Source organism: Cydia splendana, chromosome 19, assembly GCF_910591565.1.
Source record: "Cydia splendana chromosome 19, ilCydSple1.2, whole genome shotgun sequence".
In the NCBI taxonomy this organism is placed as follows: domain Eukaryota; kingdom Metazoa; phylum Arthropoda; class Insecta; order Lepidoptera; family Tortricidae; genus Cydia; species Cydia splendana.
In genome coordinates this window covers 6,733,020-6,760,239 of record NC_085978.1, presented here as the reverse complement: position 1 = coordinate 6,760,239, position 27,220 = coordinate 6,733,020, and the positions used below count along the sequence as shown (strand labels likewise).

At 39.6% G+C, this 27,220-nt stretch overlaps 1 protein-coding gene across 2 annotated transcripts; it reads left to right on the top strand.

Moving 5' to 3' along the window:
* Positions 1-7,579: 7,579 nt before the first annotated feature.
* On the top strand, positions 7,580-26,372 carry LOC134800284 (fructose-bisphosphate aldolase). Of its 2 annotated transcripts, XM_063772795.1 has the most exons (10): positions 7,580-7,759; positions 8,485-8,601; positions 9,308-9,399; positions 13,614-13,788; positions 16,224-16,427; positions 17,258-17,373; positions 18,272-18,371; positions 18,961-19,160; positions 22,464-22,544; positions 25,733-26,372. In XM_063772795.1, exons 1-10 carry the CDS (start codon positions 7,684-7,686, stop codon positions 25,826-25,828), a joined length of 1,257 nt encoding a protein of 418 aa, XP_063628865.1. In that variant the 5' UTR covers positions 7,580-7,683; the 3' UTR covers positions 25,829-26,372. The 2 variants fall into 2 exon arrangements, with proteins under 2 accessions (XP_063628865.1, XP_063628864.1); XM_063772794.1 differs by lacking the exon at positions 22,464-22,544 and having other exon boundaries at positions 7,582-7,759.
* The last annotated feature ends 848 nt before the right edge of the window (positions 26,373-27,220 follow it).

Sequence of the window (27,220 nt, the reverse complement as noted above, 5' to 3'; positions counted from 1 at the left end):
ACTGTTAATCAGTGAGCCCCTTTACTGGTACAGCGTTGCTGGTGTATCGTTGCGGCAGACATTTTGGCGATGTCATACCTAGGCAACTTAGGTACCGTAAAATGGGGTGAGTAGGGACAAAACTGGCATTCAAACCTCGATAAAACTATTTTTACATGTGGCAAACTGATTTTTATACAACATAATAAATGTTCCTGTCGTTTGAATTTTAGTTTTTTTTTGGTTTTGTGTAGATCCATTTCATAACTTTAAAGATGAATACGAAATAGTAGGAAATCCCAGTTCACCCCGTAGTAGGGGTGAGGAGGGATTTCCTACTAAGGTGAGTTTTGAAAATTGTTGGATCGACACTTTGGGATTATGAACATTATTATAGCTTGATTTGTTATTAGAATATAATTATAATTTACGTAGCAGTAGCCTGTAATAAGCAACTCACCCCTCTGTCATCCCTCCTCACCCCATTCATAACCCAACTGCCCTCGAAATCCCTACTCACCCCATTTTACGGTACTTACTTCTTCTAGACCATGCATATTTCCCAAACTATTATGGGTTGCGAATATTAAGTGGGCCCTGAAACTACTATGAAATCTGAGCGTTGCCAATACTTTATGCCCCTTTTAAGACGGCCCCAAGGAGTTGGGTCCCAAAAATTGCAGTTTTTGTTAGGTGGGTCGGAACTCGGAACCCAGTCAACTTTGGGAACCACTGTTCTAGACACTAACAGTAAGAATGACATTATAGCAGTCTTGTCATTTCTTTGATAGTAGTCCGGATAGTATTTGAGCGCAACCTTAAAATATTAGACAATAGACCATTTTTCCTGTGTTCCCCTTCCTCGTATAAGGCAAAAATCGTAACAATTGCCTATCTTACCCACTCGTATAACAATCAACCCTCGTACAAAGGAAAACCAACAACTTCAGACATTAATAATTCGTGCGTTGCAATGCGCGGCCGGAAGCGGTCGTGCCGTAGTGCACTGCACGAATTTTAAAATTCGCGAACCGCGCGGCAATAGCCGCTGCCTGCTTACCCGCTATGACTTCATCACAAGTCGTAGTCAACGAGTTGTTGGCATTTATTCAAAATGCCACCGTGACTTTGGATGAGACCAGCATCGTGCAGATCTGCAAGTCCAGCTTCCAGGAGGAGGACATATGTAGTGGCAAGGCGCTGCTCTACCAGACGCTCGGCAAAGCCGACGAAATGCCATCACGACGTAGAGATGGAGGCGTGAAGAGTCTACGGGACATCATCTCGGTGTTCAAGGGGACCGATTCATCAAACATGCCCTCTTTCGTGGCGAAGGACCTACATCGGCTACCTGTCGTCTCGTTGGACCATGTTGACGTTTCCAGGCTGCTAAAGGATATCATTTTCCTGAAGGACAGTCTGGCTGAAATGCAGGCTAAGTTGGAGGTATCGAATAATACCATCAGTGAACTACGTTCTGAATTAGCGTTAATACGAAGTGCTAGTTCGGAATGTAGGTCAGATAACTCTAGCATATCCGTGTGTCACGTTGCGCGGAATGCGTCAATCGGCGGTTTCGAGTCCGCGAATTTGGATGCGTCGGCGATTGCTGAGCAGGCGACCGCCGACCCGCGCCCCGCCGCCCGCCCGTCTACGTCACCGGAGACGCGCACGTCACGCAAGAGTACGTTGACCCCACAACGTTCCTACGCTGCCACTGCCGCTAAGCCGCCTGCTGTGTCCAAGTCTAAGCAGCGGCCGAAGAAAGGGGTGCAGAGCCTTCGTGAACCTGTTCACAAGGATCGGTCACAGCTGACTCTAAAAGAGTCGGGATGCGACAGAGATGGCTTCAAAAAGGAGAGGAGAAAGAAGTCAGCTCGTCCGAATCAGTGCGGTACCGCACCGACTGGACCTAACCATTTGCTGCGTCCTGCAACACCGACGACGCTGCTGTATGTGTCCCGATTACACTACCTTACGAAGGTCGAGGAGATCGTGAAGTATGTACGAGCCAAGTCCGGATTCATCCTGAGGGTCGTGAAGTTGGAATCTCGACACAGTGTGAATTTTAATTCTTTTGTGCTGAGCGTTCCGACTGAACATCTATCGACCTTCACCAAGGAGGAGTTTTGGCCGAAGGGTGTCAAGTTCCGGCGGTTCCGCGGCCGGCTCCCTGACACTGCGGGGTTGCGAACTGCATCGCAGCCATAATTGTGTTTTTAGTTTTAAGATATATTTTGTAATAATATGTATGCTAGTTTTAAGGTATTTATCTATGGGCCAATAGTTGCCTGAAAATAAATGTTTTCATTCATTCATTAATATAATATATGTCACCCGCCATCAGAAACAGGTCCCAAAGTGCTAAGTTCTTAGGGTCAGGTCTTAATAACAAACTTCAAATAGGCACAGTCAAGGGTTTAAATACCGACATGGGCAAAGTGCACAAAAATATGTATACACAACCTTAATGTATGAAAATAACATCGTGTGAGTGGGTACTTATTAACATATTTTTGTCACTTTTTCCGTGTCGATATTTAATTTTAATACCTTGGCTGTACACACACTATTTGATCCAGTATCCTCTTCAGTGAAGTGTCAAGCAAGAGTCTTCACTATGGCCACCCACTGATCCTTAGCCTATTATGGCCTAGTAAGGCCCACGGTCCTTCCTGTAGCCGCCGTGTAGGTCAGGATCTCGACGACTCAAATAAAAAGCTTCGATTTGAAGTAAACTATTATAATTTCCAAAGTACTGATTTACAAGGGTTCCTTGACTAAACGGTTAGATGTAGAATAGCGTGGAGCGCTCATTGTATGAAAATTTTTTTTAATGGGAAATTCGATTTTGCGGAGTTCTTGAAAGTGGCCAATTAGCCTTAATATAATGTATACAAAATCTTATTTAAATTAATCCACGGGAAGTATTGCCACCAGGCTCCCAAACTTCAGAAAATATCAAATTTCTCGATATTTCCGATAGGCTATAATATACTTAACTAATAAAGTTTATTTAAAAGATTTCTATTATTCGAGTTATTAATAACATAAATACAATTAAAAAAAATTTTAAAATGACATATTATTTTGCAAAGTAATTTTAAAACACTTGCCATTTTCGTCTGCAAATCGCGCGATGGCGGGAATTCGGGAGTTGCACTTCGCCCCCGCGCAGGTCAGGGGCGAGGGGCGGGGTGGTTTGACCTTCAACTAGCAAGTGTAATTTAGTGTGATTTGTCAATTCTAATTGATCCCACGCCTGTTTTGCTTTAATTTCTGAAGAGTTTAGCGAACATAAATCACGGCGGGAGCGCGCGCATATAATGAGTTTACGCAGTGGAAAGAAGTGTCCAATATTTGTTAATGGACAGGAATTACCTCAAAACGTACTACCTACTTACGAGGATGTTATCAGGTACTACTTACTTGTTACACAAAATATACAACAACGCCAAGATCGCGTCAAAATAACGGCGGAAACCGTTGCTACTGAAATCGAAAAGATTTGGACGAGGGCTTCCATTCCCTTTATAGAACATCGCACCATTGTAGCTCGTATAAAAGCATATCACGATAAGTACCGCTTTATATTAAAACCTTACCAAAAAAGGAAAAGTAATGATAATTATTTGCAAAAGCTACAGCAGTTCAAAACAGACAGCAAAAAGTTATTCGACATAGCTTCTTGCAAATGTTCGTGCTTCATTTCATGTTTGTGCGAAAAACGTCGAAAAATACCGATACAAGAAAAAGATTTTATGATTGATCAGAGGAATGAGAGAAAAATGATGATTGGGTCCATAGATTTGGTAACTACGAAACGATTTGAGAGAAAACTTGAAAGAGAAGCTAAGAAAAACCCATGTGAAAAACAAGAATTATTGACCGAGACTGGGGCGATTGATATCCCAAAACCTAGAGATGGGTCGAGTTTTTCTAGGGAGATAAATAATGAAAGCAGCTTGGAACCCTTGCTATCTGTGAGTGAGGCTCCTCGTAACACAAGTGTGCCACCAGTATCGTATGCGACAGTTGCAAGAACATTGGATCGTTATGGGATTTCTGATAGAGCCGGTGCTGCGTTAGTTTCTGCCACCCTCCAAGACATTGGTTTAATAACAAGGGAAAGCTCAGATAACATTGTTGATCGGTCAAAAATTCGCAGAATGCGATCTAAAGCAAGAGAAACAGTTATGAAACAAGGCTTCACTGATATTCCAGAGTACATTTGCATTTCATTTGATGGCCGGAAGGACAAGACGTTAGTTCAAGAAGACGGTAGAAGAAGAATTATAGTAGAAGAGCATATAACTGTGTTGATGGAACCGGGCTCAAAATACTTGGGCCATATATCTTTGAAGTCCGGGAAAGCTAAAGAAATTGCTACAAGTTTATGTTCCTTTTTTGCGGAAAATTCAATTAGTCTGACTAATATTCTGGCTATCGGTTGTGATGGGACTGTCGTTAACACGGGCAACAAGGCAGGAATTATAAAACTGATTGAAAACCAACTACAAAAGCCACTTCAATGGCTAATATGCCAACTGCACGCAAACGAATTGGCTTTAAGACATCTATTTGATAACTTGGACGGCTCTACCACGGGTCCAAAAAGCTTTAGTGGGCCGATTGGCAAGTCACTAAACAATTGTGAGTTACTTCCTGTTAAATCCTTCAACGCTATAACGTGTTGCTTACCGGATATAACGAAGAGCCGCGATGATCTGAGTACAGACCAATTGTATCTGCTGGAAATGTGTCAAGCGATCAGTAAAGGCGAGTGCGACGAGAGATTGGCAAAACGCAGGCCTGGAAAAATATGTCATTCAAGATGGGTTACTACGGCAAACAGTATCCTCCGACTCTACATTGCGACTGAAAACCCAGCTGAAAATCTGAAAATACTGACAGAGTTCGTAATTAAGGTTTATGCCCCCATGTGGTTTCGCATTAAAACTCACCCGAGCTGCATTCATGGCGCCAAACAACTATTTGATACAATTCAACTCTCACGATACCTTCCGGACAAACTTAAGAAGGTGATAGATCCGGTAATACAGAGAAATGGCTATTTTGGCCATACAGAAAATATCCTGATTGCGATGTTAGCAGATGACCGGAAGCACATTAGAGAACTTGCACTGAGAAGGATTTTAAAAATACGCGATAGTTCTACTGGTCGTACTCCTATGCGAGTCTTTAAAGTAACAAAGTTTAATTTCGAAGCACAGGATTTTACAGAACTCGTGGCCTGGGATAAGCCATCTGAACCACCTCTCACCAAAATTTACCCTACCGACGTCATTCTTGCGGCCTTGATGGATCCCGAAAAAAACACCTCAGAAATATTGCAGGTCTTTCAGGATATCCCTTGTCACACTCAAGGAACAGAAAGATGCATTAAATTAGTAACGGAATCTTGTGCAGCTGTTTGTGGACAAAATCGAAGAGAGGGCTGGATTAGAAACAAAATAAAATCGTTCCAAGTAATGCCCTCATTCAACACGAAAAAAGAGTACAAAATTGAGTAAATTGTCGATTTTACAATGTTAATTTACATTAAAAAAAACCAGAATATCGCTGTTACATTGATTAATTTTAATTATTTCACTTGTATTTAATTACTATGCTTTTATAATTTCATGAAAAAATACTTAGAAGTGCACTTTTAATTTTTTTTAATAAACCATTGTTTTTCCTAATTATCAGAATTTCAATGCCGTGGTGGCAATACTTCCATCCATTTTACGAGTTTACTCCCATAATACATTTTAATCCTAATACCAATATGCAACTTTCCCGCACCCCGCCTTTTTGAAAATCCACAAAAAAAAATAACGCTCCACCCTAAATTGTAGAAGTAGTGTGATGATTGTATGGAGGCTGATGAAAGAGTGATTTGCATAATTTGAATGTACGAAATGGTGGTTAAGATTTAGGTGCCTCTAATTGGCCGCGATACATGGTATGTGGAGCGCTCCTATTGGTGCTTTAGAAAAAGCTTCCAAATACTAGCCGAGCCCGACGGCTGCGTTTAGCTACTGCATTAGAATTTTATACAAATAAAGAGTTGCGTTCGCAACACTTCCCATTTTCCCGTAACTTTACTAATTACATACTTCAATGTTTTTCGTATCAGTGCCATCTATACTTATTAGGTGACACTATAATCTCGTGCCAAGTGGTGTTACCGTCAGTAAGACGAGGTAAGTGCCGATGTAATTACACGATAATCTAGGAGATGGCGCTAAAATTACAATTAATTAGCGCCATCTATATCTATTAGGAGATACTACATTGTCGTGCCATGGACAGACTAGTTAAGTTCATCACTCAGCTAAAAGCCGATGTAGTTACAGGGTAATCGGAGAGATGGCGCTGAAATAAAAATAAACAAGCTGAGAACTGTCACGTTATCATAGGACCTTCAAATGACCTTTATTCGTGTCCTCTCCATACATTTTGACAGTAGTAGCCGCGTAGCTGAACGGGAGGGTTCGTGTTTTACCGATAAATAACAAAAAACCGTAAGTTATTTTTATTTCTTACTTTTTAAACCCCTTTTCATAGTGAGAACAATATGGACGATGTTTTTATCGATTATTCATTGGTGCAATGTATTCAAAATTAATATTAATTGACCTATTTGTAACCTCGGTCTGTAGTCTGAACATTCTTACTGTATCTGAATGAATTTCTGTAATTTTGTTTTATATTTACGTTTGATGGTTCACGTAAAATATTATATTAGGTACTTACCTATTTATTATATGTATTTTGTTTTAACAAGACGTTGTCCATTTCACAACTTTTAAAAGCTTTTCATTATATAATGATATTAATACATTTTATTATTTAATGCGCAATGCAAAATTTGTAGCATAACTTGTTTTATAAAATAGGATTTTAAGATGTGAAGCTTTTACAAACCTGTGTAAACCTTGTTGAGGTTATTGACTTTAGTCGGTGCTTCAAGAAGTATACCTACATGCAATGCAAAATGCAGCTGCACAATTATGAATGAAATGAACGCAAGTAGTCTTAAAATAGTTCTTGTTATTTTCACTGTATTTCTATAGCTGTCTTTAGGTATGCCTACATGAATACAAGCACGCCTGTGACGCCTCGTTTTCAGTGACCTTTGAAGGTCACCTTTTAATAAGTTTTATCTGGTGTAATCTGGGATTCAGTTATGTGGGATTAAGAAAGTAGTTGGTAGGTAGGTTATATTACTATTCGTTTTTTAATCGCCCTTTATTTCATTTTTGAACACTGCGTTTTTGTTTAGTGAAATACCTAATCTTATTAGAATCTCATTTGTTTCTGATAAGATCATGCGTAGGTACCTACCTAAAAACAATTTAAATCTTTAGTTATTAAACTGACTCAAAAAATAATACAAGTAAATAATTTACGGTAAATCGGTTTTACGGTTTTTTTTCTATCTGGGTTGAAATAGCACATCCCTAATTTATCATAATTTTAAAAATTGTGCAATGTCAAAATGGTGACATTGATTGATTTGTTTGATTTTCGAAACTTGAATCAAAAATAAAAGACAACGAGGATTGCGATCCTATTTATGGTGAGTAATGTCTGTTATGTGTTTATGAAATTTTACAATCATTGAAACTATGTCGTGTATATTATTTTCCTTTAAGTAATTATTTTACTAAGTGTTAGTTGACACGATAATTTAAAATGGCACCAAAGAAGAAAGGAAAAGGAAAGAAAGGTCCCCCTTCGTCAGGATGGATGCCTGGGTTTGGGACCAAAGGTATGGGCATCAGAATTTTTTTAGGGTTGAATTATAGAAACCTACTTGAATCAATTTTTACTCGGTTATGTCTAAAACGACTGAAGTCGAGACATTGTTCAATTTTTGAAAATACCTATTGAAACTGTAGACAGTGATTGTAAACAACGAACTTATTTTACAAATAATACTGTCTCCATCATTGAGTACCAACACCCACACTGTTAACTCTACATCGGTGGACCTAATCAATTTGAAGCCTGTTTAAGTCTGATTCTGATGTTTTCAAAGATCAAAGAAATAGGAATTGTTGTTTGATATCTAATAGTTTTGTCATTTACTAATGATAATTATTATATTTGATGTAATGAGAACAGAGCCTATTGGTTTTAGGGTAAGGTTGCCATATGTCCCGGTACACCGAGACATGTCCCGGTACACCGAGACATCTCCCCGTTTGAAGCCATTAAGTGTGACACGGTGTGAAATGGGACATGTGCCATGATGTTTTTGGGAATTGTTACATAATGCTCGTTTTACAATCTCCTCAATGTATGAGGGACTAGTTTTGGGTCACCACACATCCGGGTTTCTCTGAATTTATCCTTGTCTCAGCATTTTGGCATCTGTACTTACACCAACACTCCTAACTGTACATCAGTGGGCTTTATTACAAAAGGCGTAAGGCGCAACAATGTACAGTTAACAATGTGGAAGACGGTAGTAACTGTAATTTTTGTCTGCAGGCACAATGACCACATACTTCCAGTACCCGACCCCTGAGCTGCAGGAGGAGCTCCGCAAGATCGCCCAGGCCATCGTGGCCCCGGGCAAGGGCATCCTCGCTGCTGATGAGTCCACCGGTAAGTTATAATTATAGGTGTTACTAGCAACCTGCCTCTGCTTCGCACAGGTTAGCAAATTATACAACTAAACCTTTCTCAAGAATCGCTTTATTGACAGGTGAAAACCGCATGTAAATCCGTTCAGTACTTTTTGAGTTTCGACGGCTTGCCTGAGCGATTTATAGACTCGAGTTTGCAATATTATTATGCCTTGAGTTACACACAATGTTTTTCATCACACTTGCAATACAAAAATTAAGTATAAAGACAAAAAACTGTTAATTATGGCACTAGAAACTTTTTCTATAACTCCCTAGGGAGAACGCTTTTTCTATAACTCCCGCTAAACCAGCGTGCAATTCCACATTTACTAAGCGAGTGTGATGAAAACAGACAGACGCGGTGTGGGACTTTGTTTTATAAGGTTTAGTGATTGCTTGACAGCGACATTTCACCAATTATCTCGCCCATTTCTCTTTTGCCCAATGGTTGACTGGTAGAGAGTGCCTTGAGGCATTAAGTCTACCTCTTTTACTACTTATTTAATATATCTTAATAATCTAAAGTATTAAGTTTAAAAATAAATACATATCTTGAAAACAAGGGCACAAATGTTATCTGGTAAACCCAATGAGCTCAATGACCAGAAAATAACTGTGTTTTGATAAAGAAAAATATGTAAGAGTTTGTACTTCCTTTGATTTAAATATTTTTTTTTGTGCAGGTACCATGGGCAAGCGTCTGCAGGACATTGGCGTGGAGAACACAGAGGAGAACCGCCGCAAGTACCGCCAGCTGCTATTCAGCACTGACCCCGTAAGTGTAACATCTAATATAAATATAGTACTTATCAGACTATGCGCCAAAAGTATCCAACATTCTCTGACAGCTTAACAGAGAGATATATGTGCAGGACTATCCAACTGATGCAGATACTTTTAAATGGAAACTGTTGAGATCTCTATAAGTATTTGAACATGGCAGATATGTTTGGTGGATTGTTTTATATGCTACTTGCAGTGCTGACTGTACTAATAGCACTTCACTGACATTGGTAGTCCTTATTTCATTATAATAATGTTCACAAATGGTTAATTAATTGTGTTGATTATGATTATATAATTATTTAACACAGTGGTGTGGCCAGTAAGTACAATAATATTATGGTACTGCCACATCACTGTCTGTTTAGGATCATTTGCTGTAACAAGAACAGCTGTAAAGTAAATTGAAGTATTTAAGCTATTACCATTTATCTTAATAGTCTTATCATTACATTTAGTTATGTAATTGATAAATTGGTGATCACGACCAGATAGGCAGGCCGACCTGCACCTATCTAGTCGTAAATAGTAAAAACATATTAATATGCTTCCTACTACTACTGCTAGTACAAGTACTACTAGTCATCAAGAAAATCTGTTTTTCACCTCAGCAGCTCGAACAAGGGTACTTTGCTTCTTAAAAACAGTGAGCAAAATGCGATTTTGCTCACTGAGTCATTTTGTCTCACTCAGTGAGCAAAATCGCATTATGCTCACTGAGTGTGTCTCACTCGATGCGATTTTGCTCACTGAGTGAGACAAAATGACATTCAAGTGACCTTTATAGTCAAATGTCATTTCAACATGCGGGGTCTAATACAAGTTCGATATACTTGGGTTCTATTATCTCTGTCCCTCTAGGTATGTTCTCACTGCTTAGGGTGAAAAATTTTGTGTACTACACGAGATCAAAGTTATTTACATCTCGTGCGCTTTTGAATCCCTTACTACGCTCAAGATTCTAAATTATCTGATGATAATATATTATAGAATCTTTCGCTTGCACGGGACTCAAAATAAGCACTCGAAGAAATATCAAACTTTGATCTCTTGTTGTACAAATAACTATTAAACCATGAGCATGTAATTAAAAGTACAAAAATATGCTGTACCTCCACTATATATTTGTATCCATTTTATTTAATTAATATTACCTTATTTGGAATACCGAATATTCACGTTTTAAAACCAGAATGGGCGTGAGGCTGAGAGCCGTTATTGTTTATCAACTTAATGCCAAGGTCGGACCAATAAAGACTTTCAACAGGTTCTGATTGCCTGGTATTGCTAAAATAAGATTGTTAAAATTGTGGTGGTAAATTGTCAAGATGACATTTTTAAATGAATCTTGTTTATCAATAAGTCAATTTATTACTCGTTATTTATCTGTAGCTTGTTTACAATTTCATTGTAAAAGCAGCAATTGCGAAGTTAGATACTGGCTTGAGTACCTAAACATTAACATTACATAAGAATGGACTGCCTACAAGCAGCAGTCCCTAATAGTGTCACTCCAAAACTCTGGTAGGTAACGAATGAAATGAGTTTCATAATACTATCACACGAGTGTTTTAATGCCTAATTATGTACAGTTACATACACTGCTTTATCTACACACATATCATAAACTCTCTATGACGCCTTCAAAATCCGTAAATAATGGCCCACATTACGATAAACTGTTTTGTTACAGCAAATTTCTTATCTGTGAAAATGTGGTAATAGCTTCATTACTATATCAAAATCGATTTGGTAATGCATTTTACATTTCGAACATCTCTGAATAAAAAAAGCAATTTGATTTGACCCCTATTCTAATATCAGTCGAGATGACGTTTTATTCGAAATCAAATGACAATTGCATACAATATTGCCAATCCCGCATGTAAGTTGGTATCGGACGATATGGTAATCGACCCCGACTCTAGTTTGTCTCTGAATTAAAAAAAAAACTTCGGATGCGTGACATGCGTGAAAAAAGTTTTCTTTTGCCGCCATTTGACGTACAGTTTATATTTTAATTAATTTGTAAGTAAAAAATAATTTGTTTTGTTGTTTTTAAAGTAACTATAACAAAAGTTTCGTGTAAAATGTGCGATAAAGATATTTCGGAGACGCCAGCTCATATCCGCGAGTTCCGCCAGAGAGGAAAGTGCCCCAATGTCGGCTGTAATATGAGGTTGGTGAATATATCATAGAAAGTTTATAATATGTGTGTAGATAAAGCAGTGTATGTAACTGTACATAATTAGGCATTAAAACACTCGTGTGTAACTATTATGAAACTCATTTCATTCGTTTCATAAACCCACACGTATTTTAATGCCTTTCATTATGTGATGATCCTTCCGGCCGGTTTCGACCAAGGCGACCACTTCGACTCCTAGTTAGCTCGGCGCTCGTGCGCCCGAATATGGCTGACGTAGCCGATCTTTGAGGTGAACCCCCGCGCACATTGAGGGCACGTGAGAACACCAGCCACATAGTGGTAGTGAATGGAAGCAGGCTGGCGTGCTTTCAGCTCATCGCGCTTAACGTCGAGGTCAACTTTACGAAATCGCGCACTTTGTCATGCACCAGCCTGCGCCACTCAGGACGCTGTGCTGCCAAAGCTTCCCACTGAGAGGGCTCGATGTTGCATCTTTTCATGTGCCGTTTCTGAACATCTTTGTATCGGAGGAGTTTCCCGCCAAGTTTCCGCTTACCCTCCTCTAGTTCAGAAAAAAAGATGCGCTTCGCCACTCTCTCCTCCGCCATACGCGATACGTGACCGCACCACCGAAGCTGACGACGCATTAGGTAAGCCTCTAGTCCACCGACCTTGGCGCGTCGCAGAACTTCGGTATTTCGCACTCGGTCAGACCACTTGATGTTCATAATCTTACGTAGGCACTTGAGGTGGAACTGGTCTAAGGTACGAATATGATGACGGTACACGCACCACGTCTCGGAAGAATATAAAAGGTTTGGCAGCGCGATCGCCATGTAGACCGAAATTTTGGTGGCCAGTTTTAGGTCGTGCGAGCAGTAGACCTTGGAACACAGTTTTCCAAACGCTGCAGCTGCATCTTGCTGTTGATCTCAGCGTCAAGGTCACACTTCGAGGTTATAGTGCTTCCCAGATACCGCCATTTGTTGACCTGCTTCAGCACGTCCTCACCAAGCTGTACGGCTAGTGTCTCGTGACCATGTGAGTCCAAAGACAACACCTCCGTCTTTTTAACACTAATTTTGAGGCCGAACTTGCAGCAGGCCTGGTGAAAAACAGACATCAACTGTTGCAGGCCATCTGGGGATTCTGCAAGAAAGCACAGGTCGTCAGCATACATGATATCTGTGATCAATGCATGTGAAACCTTCGTTCTCGCCCTAAATCTGGCCAAGTTAAAAACACTGCCATCGGTACGGAAGCGTATGCAGTCACATAAACTACTATTACTGCAATCACTCTTGACTTTTTTATTATAAGCTTAATTTTGTGTGCCATAACTGAGCAAAAGCCTCCCCTCGCTTCTTCCACTCGACCCTGTCGTTTGTAGTTTCCCGCCAATCCTGATAGAATGCGTCCAAGTTGTCCCGCCGTGTCCTTTTCGGTCTGCCTGCCAGTGTTGTCACATACAATTTTGTCTAAGTGGTAGAACACGATGCAAAAATTGGTAGAAATAGGTAGAATTTAAAATGAAAAATAGGTACTTAGCTTTAGTCAGAAAAAAAAGGCGCGAAATTCAAAATTTGTATGAAATATCGATCCTTCTTGCTTATATTTTTAAATTTGCCCCATTTTTCTACTGAAACGCTAGCTTGTCAGAGTACAATTATTAAAAATGTATTAAAAATATTTATGAACAAGCTAATCAAGCAAATCTTGTCAGTAGAAAAAGGCACGAAATTCAAATTTTCTATGAGACGATATCCCTTCGCGCCTACATTTTTCAAATTTGCCGCGTAAGTAACGTTTTGTTACACGCATGGAGGAAAATTGCTTATACCGTAATATTTTGATAAAAATAGGTAGATTTGACGTCGAAGGTGGTAGATAGGTAGGACGCAGGTAAAATAGGCAGATCTACCTAAAAATTGGTAGATGTGACAACACTGCTGCCTGCAACCCGGCCTGCACCAGTAATTTGGCCTACCTTTCCTTCCTCCTTTTCTTTCCTTCACATATCCAAGAATAATATCGCTTACAACCTTTTATTCCCACAGGCCATCTCCGAGAACATCTCCGGCGTGATCCTGTTCCACGAGACGCTGTACCAGAAAGCCGACGACGGCACTCCCCTGGTGAACCTGCTGGAGAAGCGTGGCATCATCCCCGGCATCAAGGTCGACAAAGGCGTCGTCCCGTTGTTCGGCTCTGAGGACGAGTGCACCACTCAGGGTGAGCTCCTTGATTTTATGATAGTCTGGTACTTTGTATTACAGTGGGTTTAGCAACGGAGCGCCGCGACAGTATCTCGCGCGCGAGATAGTACTACTACTCGTCTTTCTCTAACTGTATTAATTACAGAGGGACGGGAAGTCTATCTCGCGGGTGAGATACTGTCGCGGCGCTCCTGTGCTAAGCCCACAGGGCGTATTGCGAGAACCGTTGGGACAGAAAGGTATAATAGTACACAAAATCGCTGTAAAACTTTTGTAAGTGGTCGTTGTGGAGATGCTGTTGATAGGTATGATGATGATAATCATTTCGTAAGGCAGGGAACATATTTCCCTCAATGACTTTGAACTATTGCAAAGTGATAAGGTTTAATTTTGCGAAATTTCTGACATATGATTCCCTGTTATTTTCCTAGATTATCTGGTAATTTTGAAGTTTTCTACAGTTTAACCTTGAGAGGTCATTGCGACATCGCTGTTTCAGTCTTGCCCTTGAAATCCTCTTTATTGACCCTGTGTCTGAACACATGCATCGGTGAAATGAGATTATCTACCTCTGCAAGGGCACCTTGGCCAGGAGTTTCGTAATATTTCAATTCATTTTAAATTGAAAGCATGCGATGTGATAGGAAATATGAATTATACAAGTGTCCAAAGTCTACGATGTATACAAACCATCAGTTTGTCAACTACGCCGTGGGATCTTACGCCACGACGGTGTGTCGTACAGACATCATTGTAGTATTTCATCAGATGACAATCATAACTTACTAATTACCACCACAAGTTCATAGCCATAGTGAACCATATCAATACCTAAATAAGGTTGATTTTTATAAACCTCTTTTTTTGTGAGATTTGATAGTCACCTCATAAGGTCATTCAATAAATATCTATGAAGGTGAATAAGTAGTCAAGAAACTTATCAATTTCAACGAACTTAAACAGATATCGCTGGCCCAATATTACAGGGTTCTATGTTACATTTACAAGACAGTTGAAATTCGACTTAATGTCAATATGACAATGTTCAAATTTCAGTTCGATAAAAGTGAAACATAGCACCCTGTGTAATATTGAGCCAGCATGCTAGCAATATAGTATTGATGTGATGATGTCCATGCTTATATGTCAACGTTTCTAAGTCTGTGAAATGGTGTTGTAATTTGAGCTACTTTTTCATCATTCATTGTATCAGTATTCTATTTTTATAAAATATATATACTAGATTAAATGTGCAAAAACAAGTTCAAATGCGAACTCAACTTAGCGATAAAATAAAAAGCAGTTATTATTGATGATACCTACTTTTTTGGATATTTTCGTCGCTGTGTAGGTGTGTTAATAACTCGATTTCTGTGGAGGCTCGACCACATATCTCAGAAAGATAATAGTGTCATAGTTCACTATGATAACGTGTTATGTAATTATGGAAATAATGAGTGGTTCGTATTTACTGTGGCAAAAGGAAAACTGATTGTTTATTTGACAAACATGTATGTAATGATGTTTGTAGGATCGATAAACAGTTCTTGACATTTTGACAAAAATAACTTTAGCGAATAGGTAAAATATTTACTTAGGTAGGTACTTAGTGAATGAATTTGAGAATCAATACTAAATTATTAATTATAAATTAATTTTATTCAAGACCAACAAAGGATAAATTTCGTTAGTGACACATTTTAATCTTACAACTAATGGAATGGTAGATGGTACACACACAAACTTATTATTTAACTACATATTTACATATTTATTTATTATTATAGTAAATAGGTGCGCGAAAATATTTGCCATTTTATTGTATTGACTTTTATTTTTTTGACAAGATATTTTTGAACTCTCTACGCTGTCCTAATTTGACCATGCTTATGAGTTTAGTGTGACGCGAATCACGCAAGCGGTTAAATGTAATAGCTCTTTGAAGTACTTACTCTCTTTGTAATGTCGTTAAAACAATACATGCGATTTAACACCTTTACATATGACATTACACTCTATACCGATTGATAAGCAAATCTTATCTATAGGACAGAATAATCCTGTGTGAATAGTGGTTCTTTAAAATACGCCGTTAATATTGACTGGTTATGGTTACATCATTAGAAAAAACTGAAACATTACCGTAGATAACAAAATCTAAGAAAAAATCGTTACCCCGAGTTAGACAGCTAAAGCAAATGGCTTTGTACGACGAGGACAAATGTCTTAAGCTTAATACATCAATAATAATAATAATTCAGTGAATCTTTTTCTGTAGGGTAGAATAATTCTGTTATTAGTATTCAGTGTTCAGGAGCTCTTTAAAAAGACCGATATTATTGATCGGTTAGGTAATTACGGGTTAAATGATCAGCAGAAAAAACATAAGGCACATACATGATCTAGAATTTAGTCACGAAACAGACTTCAATAGCGTTATAATAATTTCAGGTCTCGATGACTTGGCTCAGCGCTGCGCCCAGTACAAGAAGGACGGTTGCCACTTCGCCAAGTGGCGTTGCGTGCTGAAGATCGGCCGTAACACGCCTTCCTACCAGGCCATTCAGGAGAACGCCACCGTACTGGCCCGCTATGCGTCCATCTGCCAGAGCCAGCGCATCGTGCCCATTGTGGAGCCCGAGGTGTTGCCCGATGGTGAGTCAAATAGTGTCTAGTGTAAGGAAGGCTGCCACTTTGCCAAGTGGCGTAAATCGGCCGTAACACGCCGTCCTACCAGGCCATTCAGGAGAACGCCACCGTACTGGCCCGCTATGCGTCCATCTGCCAGAGCCAGCGCATCGTGCCCATTGTGGAGCCGTAGGTGTTGCCCGATGGTGAGTCTAATAGTGTCTAGCGTAAGGAAGGCTGCCACTTCGCCAAGTGGCGTAGTTCGGCCGTAACACTCCGTCCTACCAGGCCATCCAGGAGAACGCCACCGTACTGGCCCGCTATGCGTCCATCTGCCAGAGCCAGCGCATCGTGCCCATTGTGGAGCCCAAGGTGTTGCCCGATGGTGAGTCTAATAGTGTCTAGCGTAAGGAAGGCTGCCACTTCGCCAAGTGGCGTAGATCGGCCGTAACACGCCGTCCTACCAGGCCATTCAGCAGAACGCCACCGTACTGGCCCGCTATGCGTCCATCTGCCAGAGCCAGCGCATCGTGCCCATTGTGGAGCCCGAGGTGTTGCCCGATGGTGAGTCAAATAATGTCTAGTGTAAGGAAGGCTGCCACTTCGCCAAGTGGCGTAGATCGGCCGTGACACCCCTTCCTACCAGGTCATTCAGGAGAACGCCTACTGGCCCGCTATGCGTCCATCCGCCAGAGCCAGCGCATCGTGCCCATTATGGAGCCCGAGGTGTTGCCCGATGGTGAGCCAAATAATGTCTAGTCTAACTTTTCTTAAGAAATTAAATGGAATTTTTTCCATTATTTTCCAAGAGTTTTCCTCACTGTTTATACCTCACTTAAATAAAAATATGTTACCAGGCGAGCACGACCTGGACCGCGCGCAGAAGGTGACCGAGACCGTTCTGGCCGCCGTGTACAAGGCGCTCAATGACCACCACGTCTACCTCGAGGGAACACTCCTCAAGCCTAACATGGTAAGCTCTTGCACTGGATGAAATGTCAGCGCGATAGGGTTTGCATTGTCAATACTCAAGAAAAAAAGTTTCGAAATAAATATAGCGCAATTTCTGTTGTAGTAATAAACGTAATTTATTTTTTACTCTGATGAAATTTACTCACAAAACTATGGAAGATGTTTACATATAGAAATAATCTGCACACATGCAACAGGTTATTAGAATCGGACGTAACAGGAAAAAGGATCCATCACACAAAAATCTCGTAATAATACAAGGTTTTTTAGTTAATATTAACTAAAAAACCGGACAAGTGCGAGTCGGACTCTCCCACCGAGGGTTCCGTACTTTTTAGTATTTGCTGTTATAGCGGCAACAGAAATACATCAAATGTGAAAATTTCAACTGTCTGGCTTTCACGGTTCATGAGATAGGCACAGTCTGGTGACTGACAGACAGACAGACAGACGGACTGTGGAGTCTTTGTAATAGGGCCCCGTTTTTACCCTTTGTACGGAACCCTAAAAAAGATTGTAATATTTGATTTGTGTTCAGGAAAAGACATATGTAAATCCGTATAAGATGAATAAAGTCTAAGGAAAAAACGTGCCTCGGAAATTAAGAGAAAGTCATTCTCGGATAGATGGCGCACACACCTTTGACCTATGCTCGGCTAGATGGCGTTGTCGACACCGTTTCATATTTAACAATTTTAACACATGGGTATCAGTGAATGAACATGGTTCAAAATGATATAAAAATAATAAAATAATTTATCCATTATATAATTTTTTTTGATAATTATATACGTTTTCATTTCGAGTTTTAGTGGTGTGCCGATAGATGGCAGTATATTTACTGTGACTACAAAATTTACTATGACAGGACCCCTCTATAACTATTCTCTTTGGTTCAGGTGACCGCCGGCCAGTCGTGCAAGAAGACTTACACCGCCTCCGACATCGGCAGCGCCACCGTCACCGCTCTGCTGCGGACCGTGCCCGCTGCCGTTCCCGGTAAATTAGTTATTTACGATACAAGTGCGAATTACACATTCGCACGTGTATCGTACAACGTTTTATAGTACATATGGCCCTTTAAATTTTCGTCGTAGTTACGTAATATGCTTATTTTAGTACAGGGTGTCGTAATGGAGCACCAGATATATATAATATATTCTGTACTGTATATAATATTATAAATAGGTGCACACGTTGTTTCTAGGGCGTATAATCAAAATAAAATAATATGGTTCCATCCAACAAATATGTACCTTGATACTTGGATACCTATGCAACATCAGGCGGAAAGCGTGAAATTTGAGGCGTTTATACGATAATATAAAATGTGACATGTAGTTTCACGTGTTATGTTCGAGTCGATATAAAAATAAATTTGGAATTCATTTGCCTTACAATAGACTTTTACAACTGAAATATAAAAAAAAAGTTTATTTTCTTTCCCTACGACTCGGAAAAGGAGACTATTGGCTATTCTATTATTTTCTAACTGCCAAATTATGCCACCTGACAACAACCAACTTGCATTTCTTCAACAACACCTTCCAAAAACACAATTTCCAAAAAGCAACTTGGTATATTCCAGGCGTCACATTCCTCTCCGGCGGCCAGTCCGAGGAAGAAGCCTCCGTGAACCTGAACGCCATCAACACGGTGGAGTTGAAGCGGCCCTGGTCCCTCACCTTCAGCTACGGCCGCGCGCTGCAGGCCTCCGTGCTCCGCGCCTGGGGCGGCAAGCAGGAGAACGTGCTGGCTGGACAACAGGAGCTGCTCAACCGTGCTAAGGTGGGTGTGATGTACCAGGAGTACATGAACAGGTGGTATATGAGCGAGAGAACCTGAACACCATCAGCATGGTCGAATTCAAGCGGCCCTGGGCCCTGACGTTCAGCTACGGGCGCGCCCTGCAGGCCTTCGTGCTGCGCGCCTGGGGCGGCAAGCAGGAGAACGTGCTGGCTGGACAGCAGGAGCTGCTCAACCGTGCTAAGGTGGGTGTGATGTACCAGGAGTACAGGAACAGTGGTATATGAGCGTCATAGTGAGAGAACTTGAACGCCAGCATGGTAGAATTCAAGCGGTTCTGGGCCCTGAAGTTCAGCTACTGGCGGGCTTTGCAAGCTTCAGTGCAAGGAGAACGTGTTGGCTGAATAACACAGGGCCTACCGTGAACATCGAAATTCGGAAATAGCGGGCATCTTTCTCTGTCACAATTACGCCCTTTGGAGTAAAAGAGACAGATGCCCGCAATTTGTGAACTTTGGTGTTCGCGGTAGACCCTCAGGAACTTTTTGGCCGCGCTAAGGTGTCTGTGTATACCAGGAGTACAGAAATGTGTGGTATATATAGATGGTCAAGCGAATCTTGTCAGTAGAAAAAGGCGCCAAATTTAAAAAATGTAGGCGCGAAGGTTTATTGTCCCATAGAAAATTTGAATTTCGCGCCTTTTTCTACTGACGAGATTTGTTTGACCAAGTATAGCATCATTGTCTAACTCGAGCGGCTGAGCCCTGACGGCTCAGCTACGAGCGCGCGCTATAGGCCTCCGCACTCCGCGCCTGTGGCGGCAAGCTGGAGTGTTGGCTGGTCAGCAGGAGCTGCTCACCCGTGTTATAATGAGTATATACCAGGAGTACAGGAACGGGTGGTATATGAGCGATAGGTCCTTGGCAGGGTCGTCATGTACGAACGGTGTTATTGAAACGATAGATTCCATAAATATCATGTTTTTTTTTGGTAAAATAGGCAAAGATACAAATCAAAATATATGTTAATGTTGCGTCATGTACGTTATATGCGAAACTTTATTTATGCCCTTAGATTTTATCGGACTAAGAAAACAGAAATGGTGGTGGATATTTCTTTAAAAATAACTTAATCTGTATCGAAGTAAGGTAAGTATTTATTAAAGTAAACTGGTATCAACTCACAAAACTAGCCAACATTTGTGTTTGTCCTTCACTGTTTACTAATATACTTCAGCTTTTACTTCGTGCTTAAGGGGTGGTATTCCACCTGCCTAATTTATTTGTCCAATGTGTATTTTGTCTCACATTTTGCTTAATGAGACAGTGAGTCGCAATGAGATTGGACAAACAAATTGGAAAGATGGAATACCACCCAAAGGCACCCTCACTTGTTTTCTGTGCAAATTTTAGTGATTAGTATAACCAATTAGAAGTCAATTTTAAGACTAGTTTAATATCAATAAATTCTGGGTCACGTACATTCAGCAGCAGAAGTTGCTGAGCAGGCGAGTTGTTCAAAATTACCTTGACACGCTGTTATTCTCTTAACAATAAAGTCGCGTAAAGATCATTTTGAACACCTCGCCCGCTTAGCAACTTCTGCTGCTGAATGTACTGAACTCATTGACTTCTAAATGGTGGGCAAAAATATGACACATTCTATACTTGACTCTCTTATTCTCAGTAGGATAATCTTTATTATTATTAGTGAGTATTAACTACATTAACCCCTCAGTTGTCCGTCTTTGTAATTATTTCATGTGTGTTTAAACAAGTTGTTTGTGTTACTAGTAAATCTTAACTTAACCCTATAACGGTCGACATAAAACTAAACGCATTTATTACAAAAGAATACAGATTTGAAATGAAATGTCAAACTGTTAAAGGGTTAACTACATCATGTATTTCGTCACTAATTTGAAAAAATCTTGTATCTGACATTACTACTTGAAGTGAAAGGCAGTATTCCGTATGCATCCCATACATAGATACCACATTTTTTCTATTGATTGACCAAACAAGATACGAGTTTTTTTCAAAGTATGATTTGCTATGTGCTAGATACGGGTAGAGTCAATCAAGTGGCTGAAATAATGTCCTATCAGAGTGCCAAAACCTCTACCGTTGCGCACGTAGCCAATGCTGAAGTACGGTCGAAAGTATTAATTTATGACCCATTTCGTACTTTGCCACAGTGACAATCAATATGAAAGTCGTTAGAGACCTCAAACTATTATCACTGTGACACGGTACAAAATGGGTCATTTATAAATTAAGAGCCCATCAACGTGCATACTAGCGCCACTGCTAAATAATCGTGATTATTTAAATTTAACGCCAGGTATTTAAGAAAATCGGGCAAGTGAGAGTCGGACTCGCGCACGAAGGGTTCCGTACCATAATGCAAAAAACGGCAAAAAAAAAAGGTCACCCATCCAAGTACTGACCCCGCCCGACGTTGCTTAACTTCGGTCAAAAATCACGTTTGTTGTATGGGAGCCCCACTTAAATTTATTTTATTCTGTTTTTAGTATTTGTTGTTATAGCGGCAACAGAAATACATCATCTGTGAAAATTTCAACTGTCTAGCTATCACGGTTCGTGAGATACAGCCTGGTGACAGACGGACGGACGGACTGACGGACGGACGGACAGCGGAGTCTTAGTAATAGGGTCCCGTTTTACCCTTTGGGTACGGAACCCTAAAAAGGTGGCCGCTACGGACTATATTGTGTATTTAAGTACCTTTTGATGCTGGATTCGTCGATCTATGAACTCAAAACAAAAACGGCCCTTTTAACTTTGGACGCATAGATTGACGAATCCAGCAACATAAAAACTAGTTTCATGTATTCAAAATTTTAAATTCCTGTCGTTAAATTTAAATAATCACGATTATTTAGCAGTGGCGCTAGTGTGCACGTTGATGGGCTCTTAAAACTTTCGACTGTATTTTTGTATATTTTGCTCAACTTATTATTCACTTCGCATTGTTGTATCATTTGAATAACATAGCCGTTTTAGTAAACAAGTCTATTATTGGCACTCACTTTAATAACATCGTTATAATGCGTTGAATATAAGTTGCCAATAGTAAAGCTAGTTTATTATAGTAGATTATCATTTGTTTTGTATTAATTCATACTAATTAAGTTGTCTGTTTTTTTATTTTTTTGCACGTTGCCCTGACGCCGCTACGCACCGACGCCGCTCAACATCAATCTTCACTTTTCTTTCGTTGAAATGGAACGCATTATTCTAAATTTAAACTCTATACTCGTTTATATTCAAATTCTATATTTAAAATGGGAATGTCATTCTTCTGCCAAATTTTTTTTTATAGGCTAACGGTCAGGCGGCTACCGGCAAGTATGTAGCCGGGTCCATTCCATCTTTGGCCGCAAGCAAATCTAACTTTATTAAGGCGCATGCCTATTAAGATTTTTTTTAAATATCGCATTTTTATGTCCTTCAATTATGACGTTTACTGCGCACAAATCGAATCCCGAATTTTATTGGTTATCTAGTCTGTATTTAATGTTATGATGTAAACAAGGAAAAATGAATTGACATTGACATGACATATTAGAAAAGATTTATTTGAATGAATGCTAAATAGACTGAAATATTTATGTACCTGGAACATTATTATTTGATTTGACCCCATCAGTCGAGATGACGTTTTATTCGAAATCAAATGACAATGGGGGGAAAGATTTATTACAACACTATTAAATAAATATAAAACATTAAATTAGCTTAAAAATAATAATACAAACTATCTCTAAACTAAATAAACTTAAAATAAAACGCCTATAAATAAAAAACGTCCCCCAAGTCACTGCCGATGGGCAGTGTGCCCAGAAGGCTGGCCGCATTGCCACGTTGTATGGCAATACTAACGCGTTGAGCAAAATACAGGCCAGCCCTCTGGTCCCCTGCGGCATCTATAAGGCGCTCCGCTAAGGCCCTGTATATACGGCGCGCGCTTGGCCCCCACGGCCCCAGCGTTTCGACCCCAAACGCCTCAAAAATATAACTACTGCCAAGGGTGGCATATTTGCGGCGTTTGAGGTCTTCTGCCATGGACGCGGCATGACCAGCATCTCTGCTGGTGCCCGGAAGGTGGGACGGCGCGAGGGTGTCAACACATGTGGCATCCCAGACTAGAGGCCGTCCCATCTTCCAAGGCACCAACGTCATACCGTCGGGCCTCTTGCCATCGTCCCTAGCCAAACCGACGGGCTCGAGTATGGCCGGGACTTTGATGCTGACAAAGGCCCTTCGGATGACGTCGTTGATGCTGGCGTGTCTGGGTATGCGTCCGGCGCTTCTGCCGCAGGAAAGCCCATGATGTCCAAATTTGTCCACCATGGCACCACAACGGCAGTGATGGGGGACGTTTGTTACAGTCCCTATGCGCAAACAAGTCGCCAGTCTGAAGGTGGTGTTGTCCAATAGGGTCCCTATGAATGGAGAGGGTAGGGCTTGTAGCCACAGACCCGACTCCCACTCCGCAGTGGCAAGAAGACGAGCTCGGTCTGCCGTACTAGTTGACGTATCAACGAGATTATTCCGTACTAGACGGCAGAGCGGCTCGTCCCATTGCCTCTGCGAGCATGGATTGGCAGGCGGGTCCGTGTTGCTGCAGGTTAGTGACCAAACATTCTTGGCCTCGGTGCAATGTGCTGCCTCTATGGCCCCGAGAGAGCGAGATAAAATGCCTCCAATCAGGTTTTGAGCACTATGCACCGAGGACAAGAAGGCAGGCAGCGACACACTGGAAATTTTGCGGATACCCAGGCCAACATTATTATTGATTTGAAAACAATTATTTTCTTATCCCAATTTTATGCATTTAAGAATCATGTAATTACCTATATTCACTATAGCACTGCCTCTAATATTGCCTGCATTTTGTTTTGTTATTTTAATAATAAACTTATTTACACTGTATGTTTCGTTTTCCTTTATTTTTAATTAATATTTTTATTGATAAGATCCTTTGTAACCACGTCAGTTAATACGTTCCGGCGCAGAAGTAGTAGAGCAGGCGACGTGTATGATCAGAGGGCCTACTGCGAACCACGAACGAAGTTTTGCCTCTCTGTCGCACTTACGTATGTATTTACAAGTGTGATAGAGAGGCAAAACTTCGTTCGTGGATCACGGCAGGCCCTCTGCATACAATCTTACTGTCCCTCAAAATAAAATTGTGTGCAGTAAATTTTCTAGAGCCGTATTAAACTAACTCTATATTTATATGACATTTGCTATGACAAAGTGACAATGTTATCATTAATGTCAGTGCTCTATGAAAATATGCCGTTTATAATGTCACTCCCTCACTATGTTTAATTCAAATCGGTGCAAAGTTAGTTTAGACGGACTCTACTCTTCGCCTGTTTAGGTACCTACTCCTGCTGCCGACTGTACTTGTCACATCAAAAGATCATGCATGCAAAACAACTACAATAAGTAAATTTATAAATAACTAATACGCAAGAATTATTTTCCATCGTATTTTCACGGAAACTTACGATAGTGTCTTGCTATTTCAGTCAGACTCGGTACAAACAGTACTGACATTGACTGAACTATCATGACAAATATATGAACCTTTCTGAGAAAATACGATAGAAAATAATTATGCACTATAAATGTATACATCTGTACAACCTTGAAAATAAATATGGATATTATTATGCACACAGTTAATTGTACAGTATTTGCTATCCATCCACTCTCTCGCACAAAAAAACAGAAATAAGGCTGATCAGCCTTTCGATGTAGAAAGTAAATAAAAATTCCCGCCTGTTTGTCCTTATTATAATGCATGTTCCAATCCATATCGTGCAGAGAAAAAAAACTAGTATATTCAAAATATAGCAGGTCAAACAAATTTGTCAGTAGGAAAAGCCGCGAAATTCAAATCTTCTATGGCAGAACTACCCTTTTGCGCATTTTTTTTTTAAATTTGCCTTTTTTTCTACTGACGCAATTGGCTTGACAGACTATAAATAAACCAACCCATTAACGAGGAACAATACTAATTATCGGTCATTCACTTCGCGTACTGAATAAATTACCATGCAAAACCAGTTTAGCCAACATTACAAACCGAATTAACGATACCGAAATACCACCACGATTTAAATAGGAAAAACGTCTAAATAATGTTATCGCACTATTTCATTTGTTTGTTTAAACGCTATGATTAACTGTCAAATGTATGTTTGTCTCAAGTTGTCTACGAAAATATCATTCTTATCAGTTGATGATAATGTGAAAAAACAAGATCTATACGAATACATATCTCAAATATTCTTTATCAAGGGCGTTTTTATTGTTTTAAATAGGAACTTGATTCAACTCAGATTTCAATAAATACTTACCCAACTTACACTATTTTATGACATTAAAAATTGATCACTTTGTATATTCTTACAAAGTGATCCATTGCTGCTGGCCAATTTTTTCAGCGACAGTAGAAAATGTTAATAAGTCTGATGATGTGATGATAAATATTAGCGTAAGAAAAATAAACTATGACCCTATTTCAGTCAAGTGACATTTTCCAAACTATATTAACGTCTTTTTTTTTGTTTTCAGGCCAACGGACAGGCGTCTCAAGGCAAATACGTGGCTGGATCAGTTACAGGTGCGAGCGGCGATTCTGGACTTTTCGTCGCCAACCATGCCTATTAAAAAAACAAAAAAATATCAATTTCAACCGGCTTATAAAATACCGGTTTTAAATAGATTCAACGATAGCTGAATCCTTATTCCAAATGCCATAGAGCGCATGACATTACTTTTACCGCCATTTTCAAAATGGCCGGCCGGCAAATTGGCGCGAAAAGTCATTTTTAAGCGTAAACTTAGTTTAAGCTTACTCGAATAATTTAACCTGCTTCATAATGAGATGTTGTCCTTTTGGGAATAAGCTGTAGATCACATGTATTATCAATTTGAGATTAGTGTGTAGAATCACCGTATTATTGAAATTGCTTCATGTATGTAGTTAAGTAAAATGTCTCACGTTGTTATGGGTATAAAATTTTAGAAAAATTGATGTTGAGATTATATAGAACATTTGGTATAACCATCGATTTATTTATATACAGTGAAATAACTATAAATGTTACAGTTGGTATTTATTTATGGATTTATACGTATTTTAATTTTGATAAAATCAATTTTAGGTTGTAACGTATTTTGATAATTTAAGAGTAATATATTCTTGATCAATTGTGTAGTGTTTTATTAACTATTGGTATATAGCTCGCCCCGAACAGAGACCTAGACATTTTGATCCCTCTAATTCCTAAACCTAGGAACATCATTCATCATCATATTCATCATATTCGAAATTAAAAATGTACCTAATTTATGAACTATGTTCCTGAATTTCTGATAAATTCAGCTCGTGTTTGGTGCACCGAAGACACTATTTTGCCCTTTACAATCACAGAGTGATTTGCACTAAGGTTAATGTGGCGAAGATCGTTTATTAAGGTAAGACCGCACATAGTATTTCGTCGTTTCTAACTCTTACGTTTGTACACCCCATACTCTATTCCTTTCTGAATGTGTCTGAGCGACGTATGACAGTCTTCCCACCTAAACATATCGGTCTTCTCCGCATTGGCCTTAAATAAAAAAATTACAATTTAGTCTGTCATTTTTATTCTGAAAAGTATTACTTCAAATTTGTAGCCCGCCGCCAGAGTTGGGCAAAAATTAACTTGAATAAGAATAAAAACAGAAATTTTATTCTTATTCAAATCGATTTGAATTAGAATTATTCTTGCACTAGTTATTTTAGAATAAAATTAAGGTGAATAAATCATGTGACTCTTATTTTAAATGCGGAATAAAAAACAGAATAATTATTCTAGAAGTGGGCCTATTCTAACTAAGGTTTTATTCAATTAAAATGTTATTTAGAATTAAGTTAATTTTTGTAGTACAATCGGTTATATTTTGTAAGTTGATTTTCACCCTTCTATTTAAAAGTCGGATTGATTTGATATTTGTTACTATAGTTTAGGTATAGTACACATTGAAGAGTTCCGCTATACACTATCTAGTTCTATC

What these genes read in the sequence shown, in the direction of transcription:
- LOC134800284 (XM_063772795.1), top strand. Translation starts at nt 7,684, where the DNA reads ATGGCACCAAAGAAGAAAGGAAAAGGAAAGAAAGGTCCCCCTTCGTCA. An exon ending in GCCCGAGGTGTTGCCCGATG is followed by an intron (nt 16,428 to 17,257) that starts GTGAGTCAAATA and finishes ATATGTTACCAG; the next exon opens with GCGAGCACGACCTGGACCGC. An exon ending in CACTCCTCAAGCCTAACATG is followed by an intron (nt 17,374 to 18,271) that starts GTAAGCTCTTGC and finishes TCTTTGGTTCAG; the next exon opens with GTGACCGCCGGCCAGTCGTG.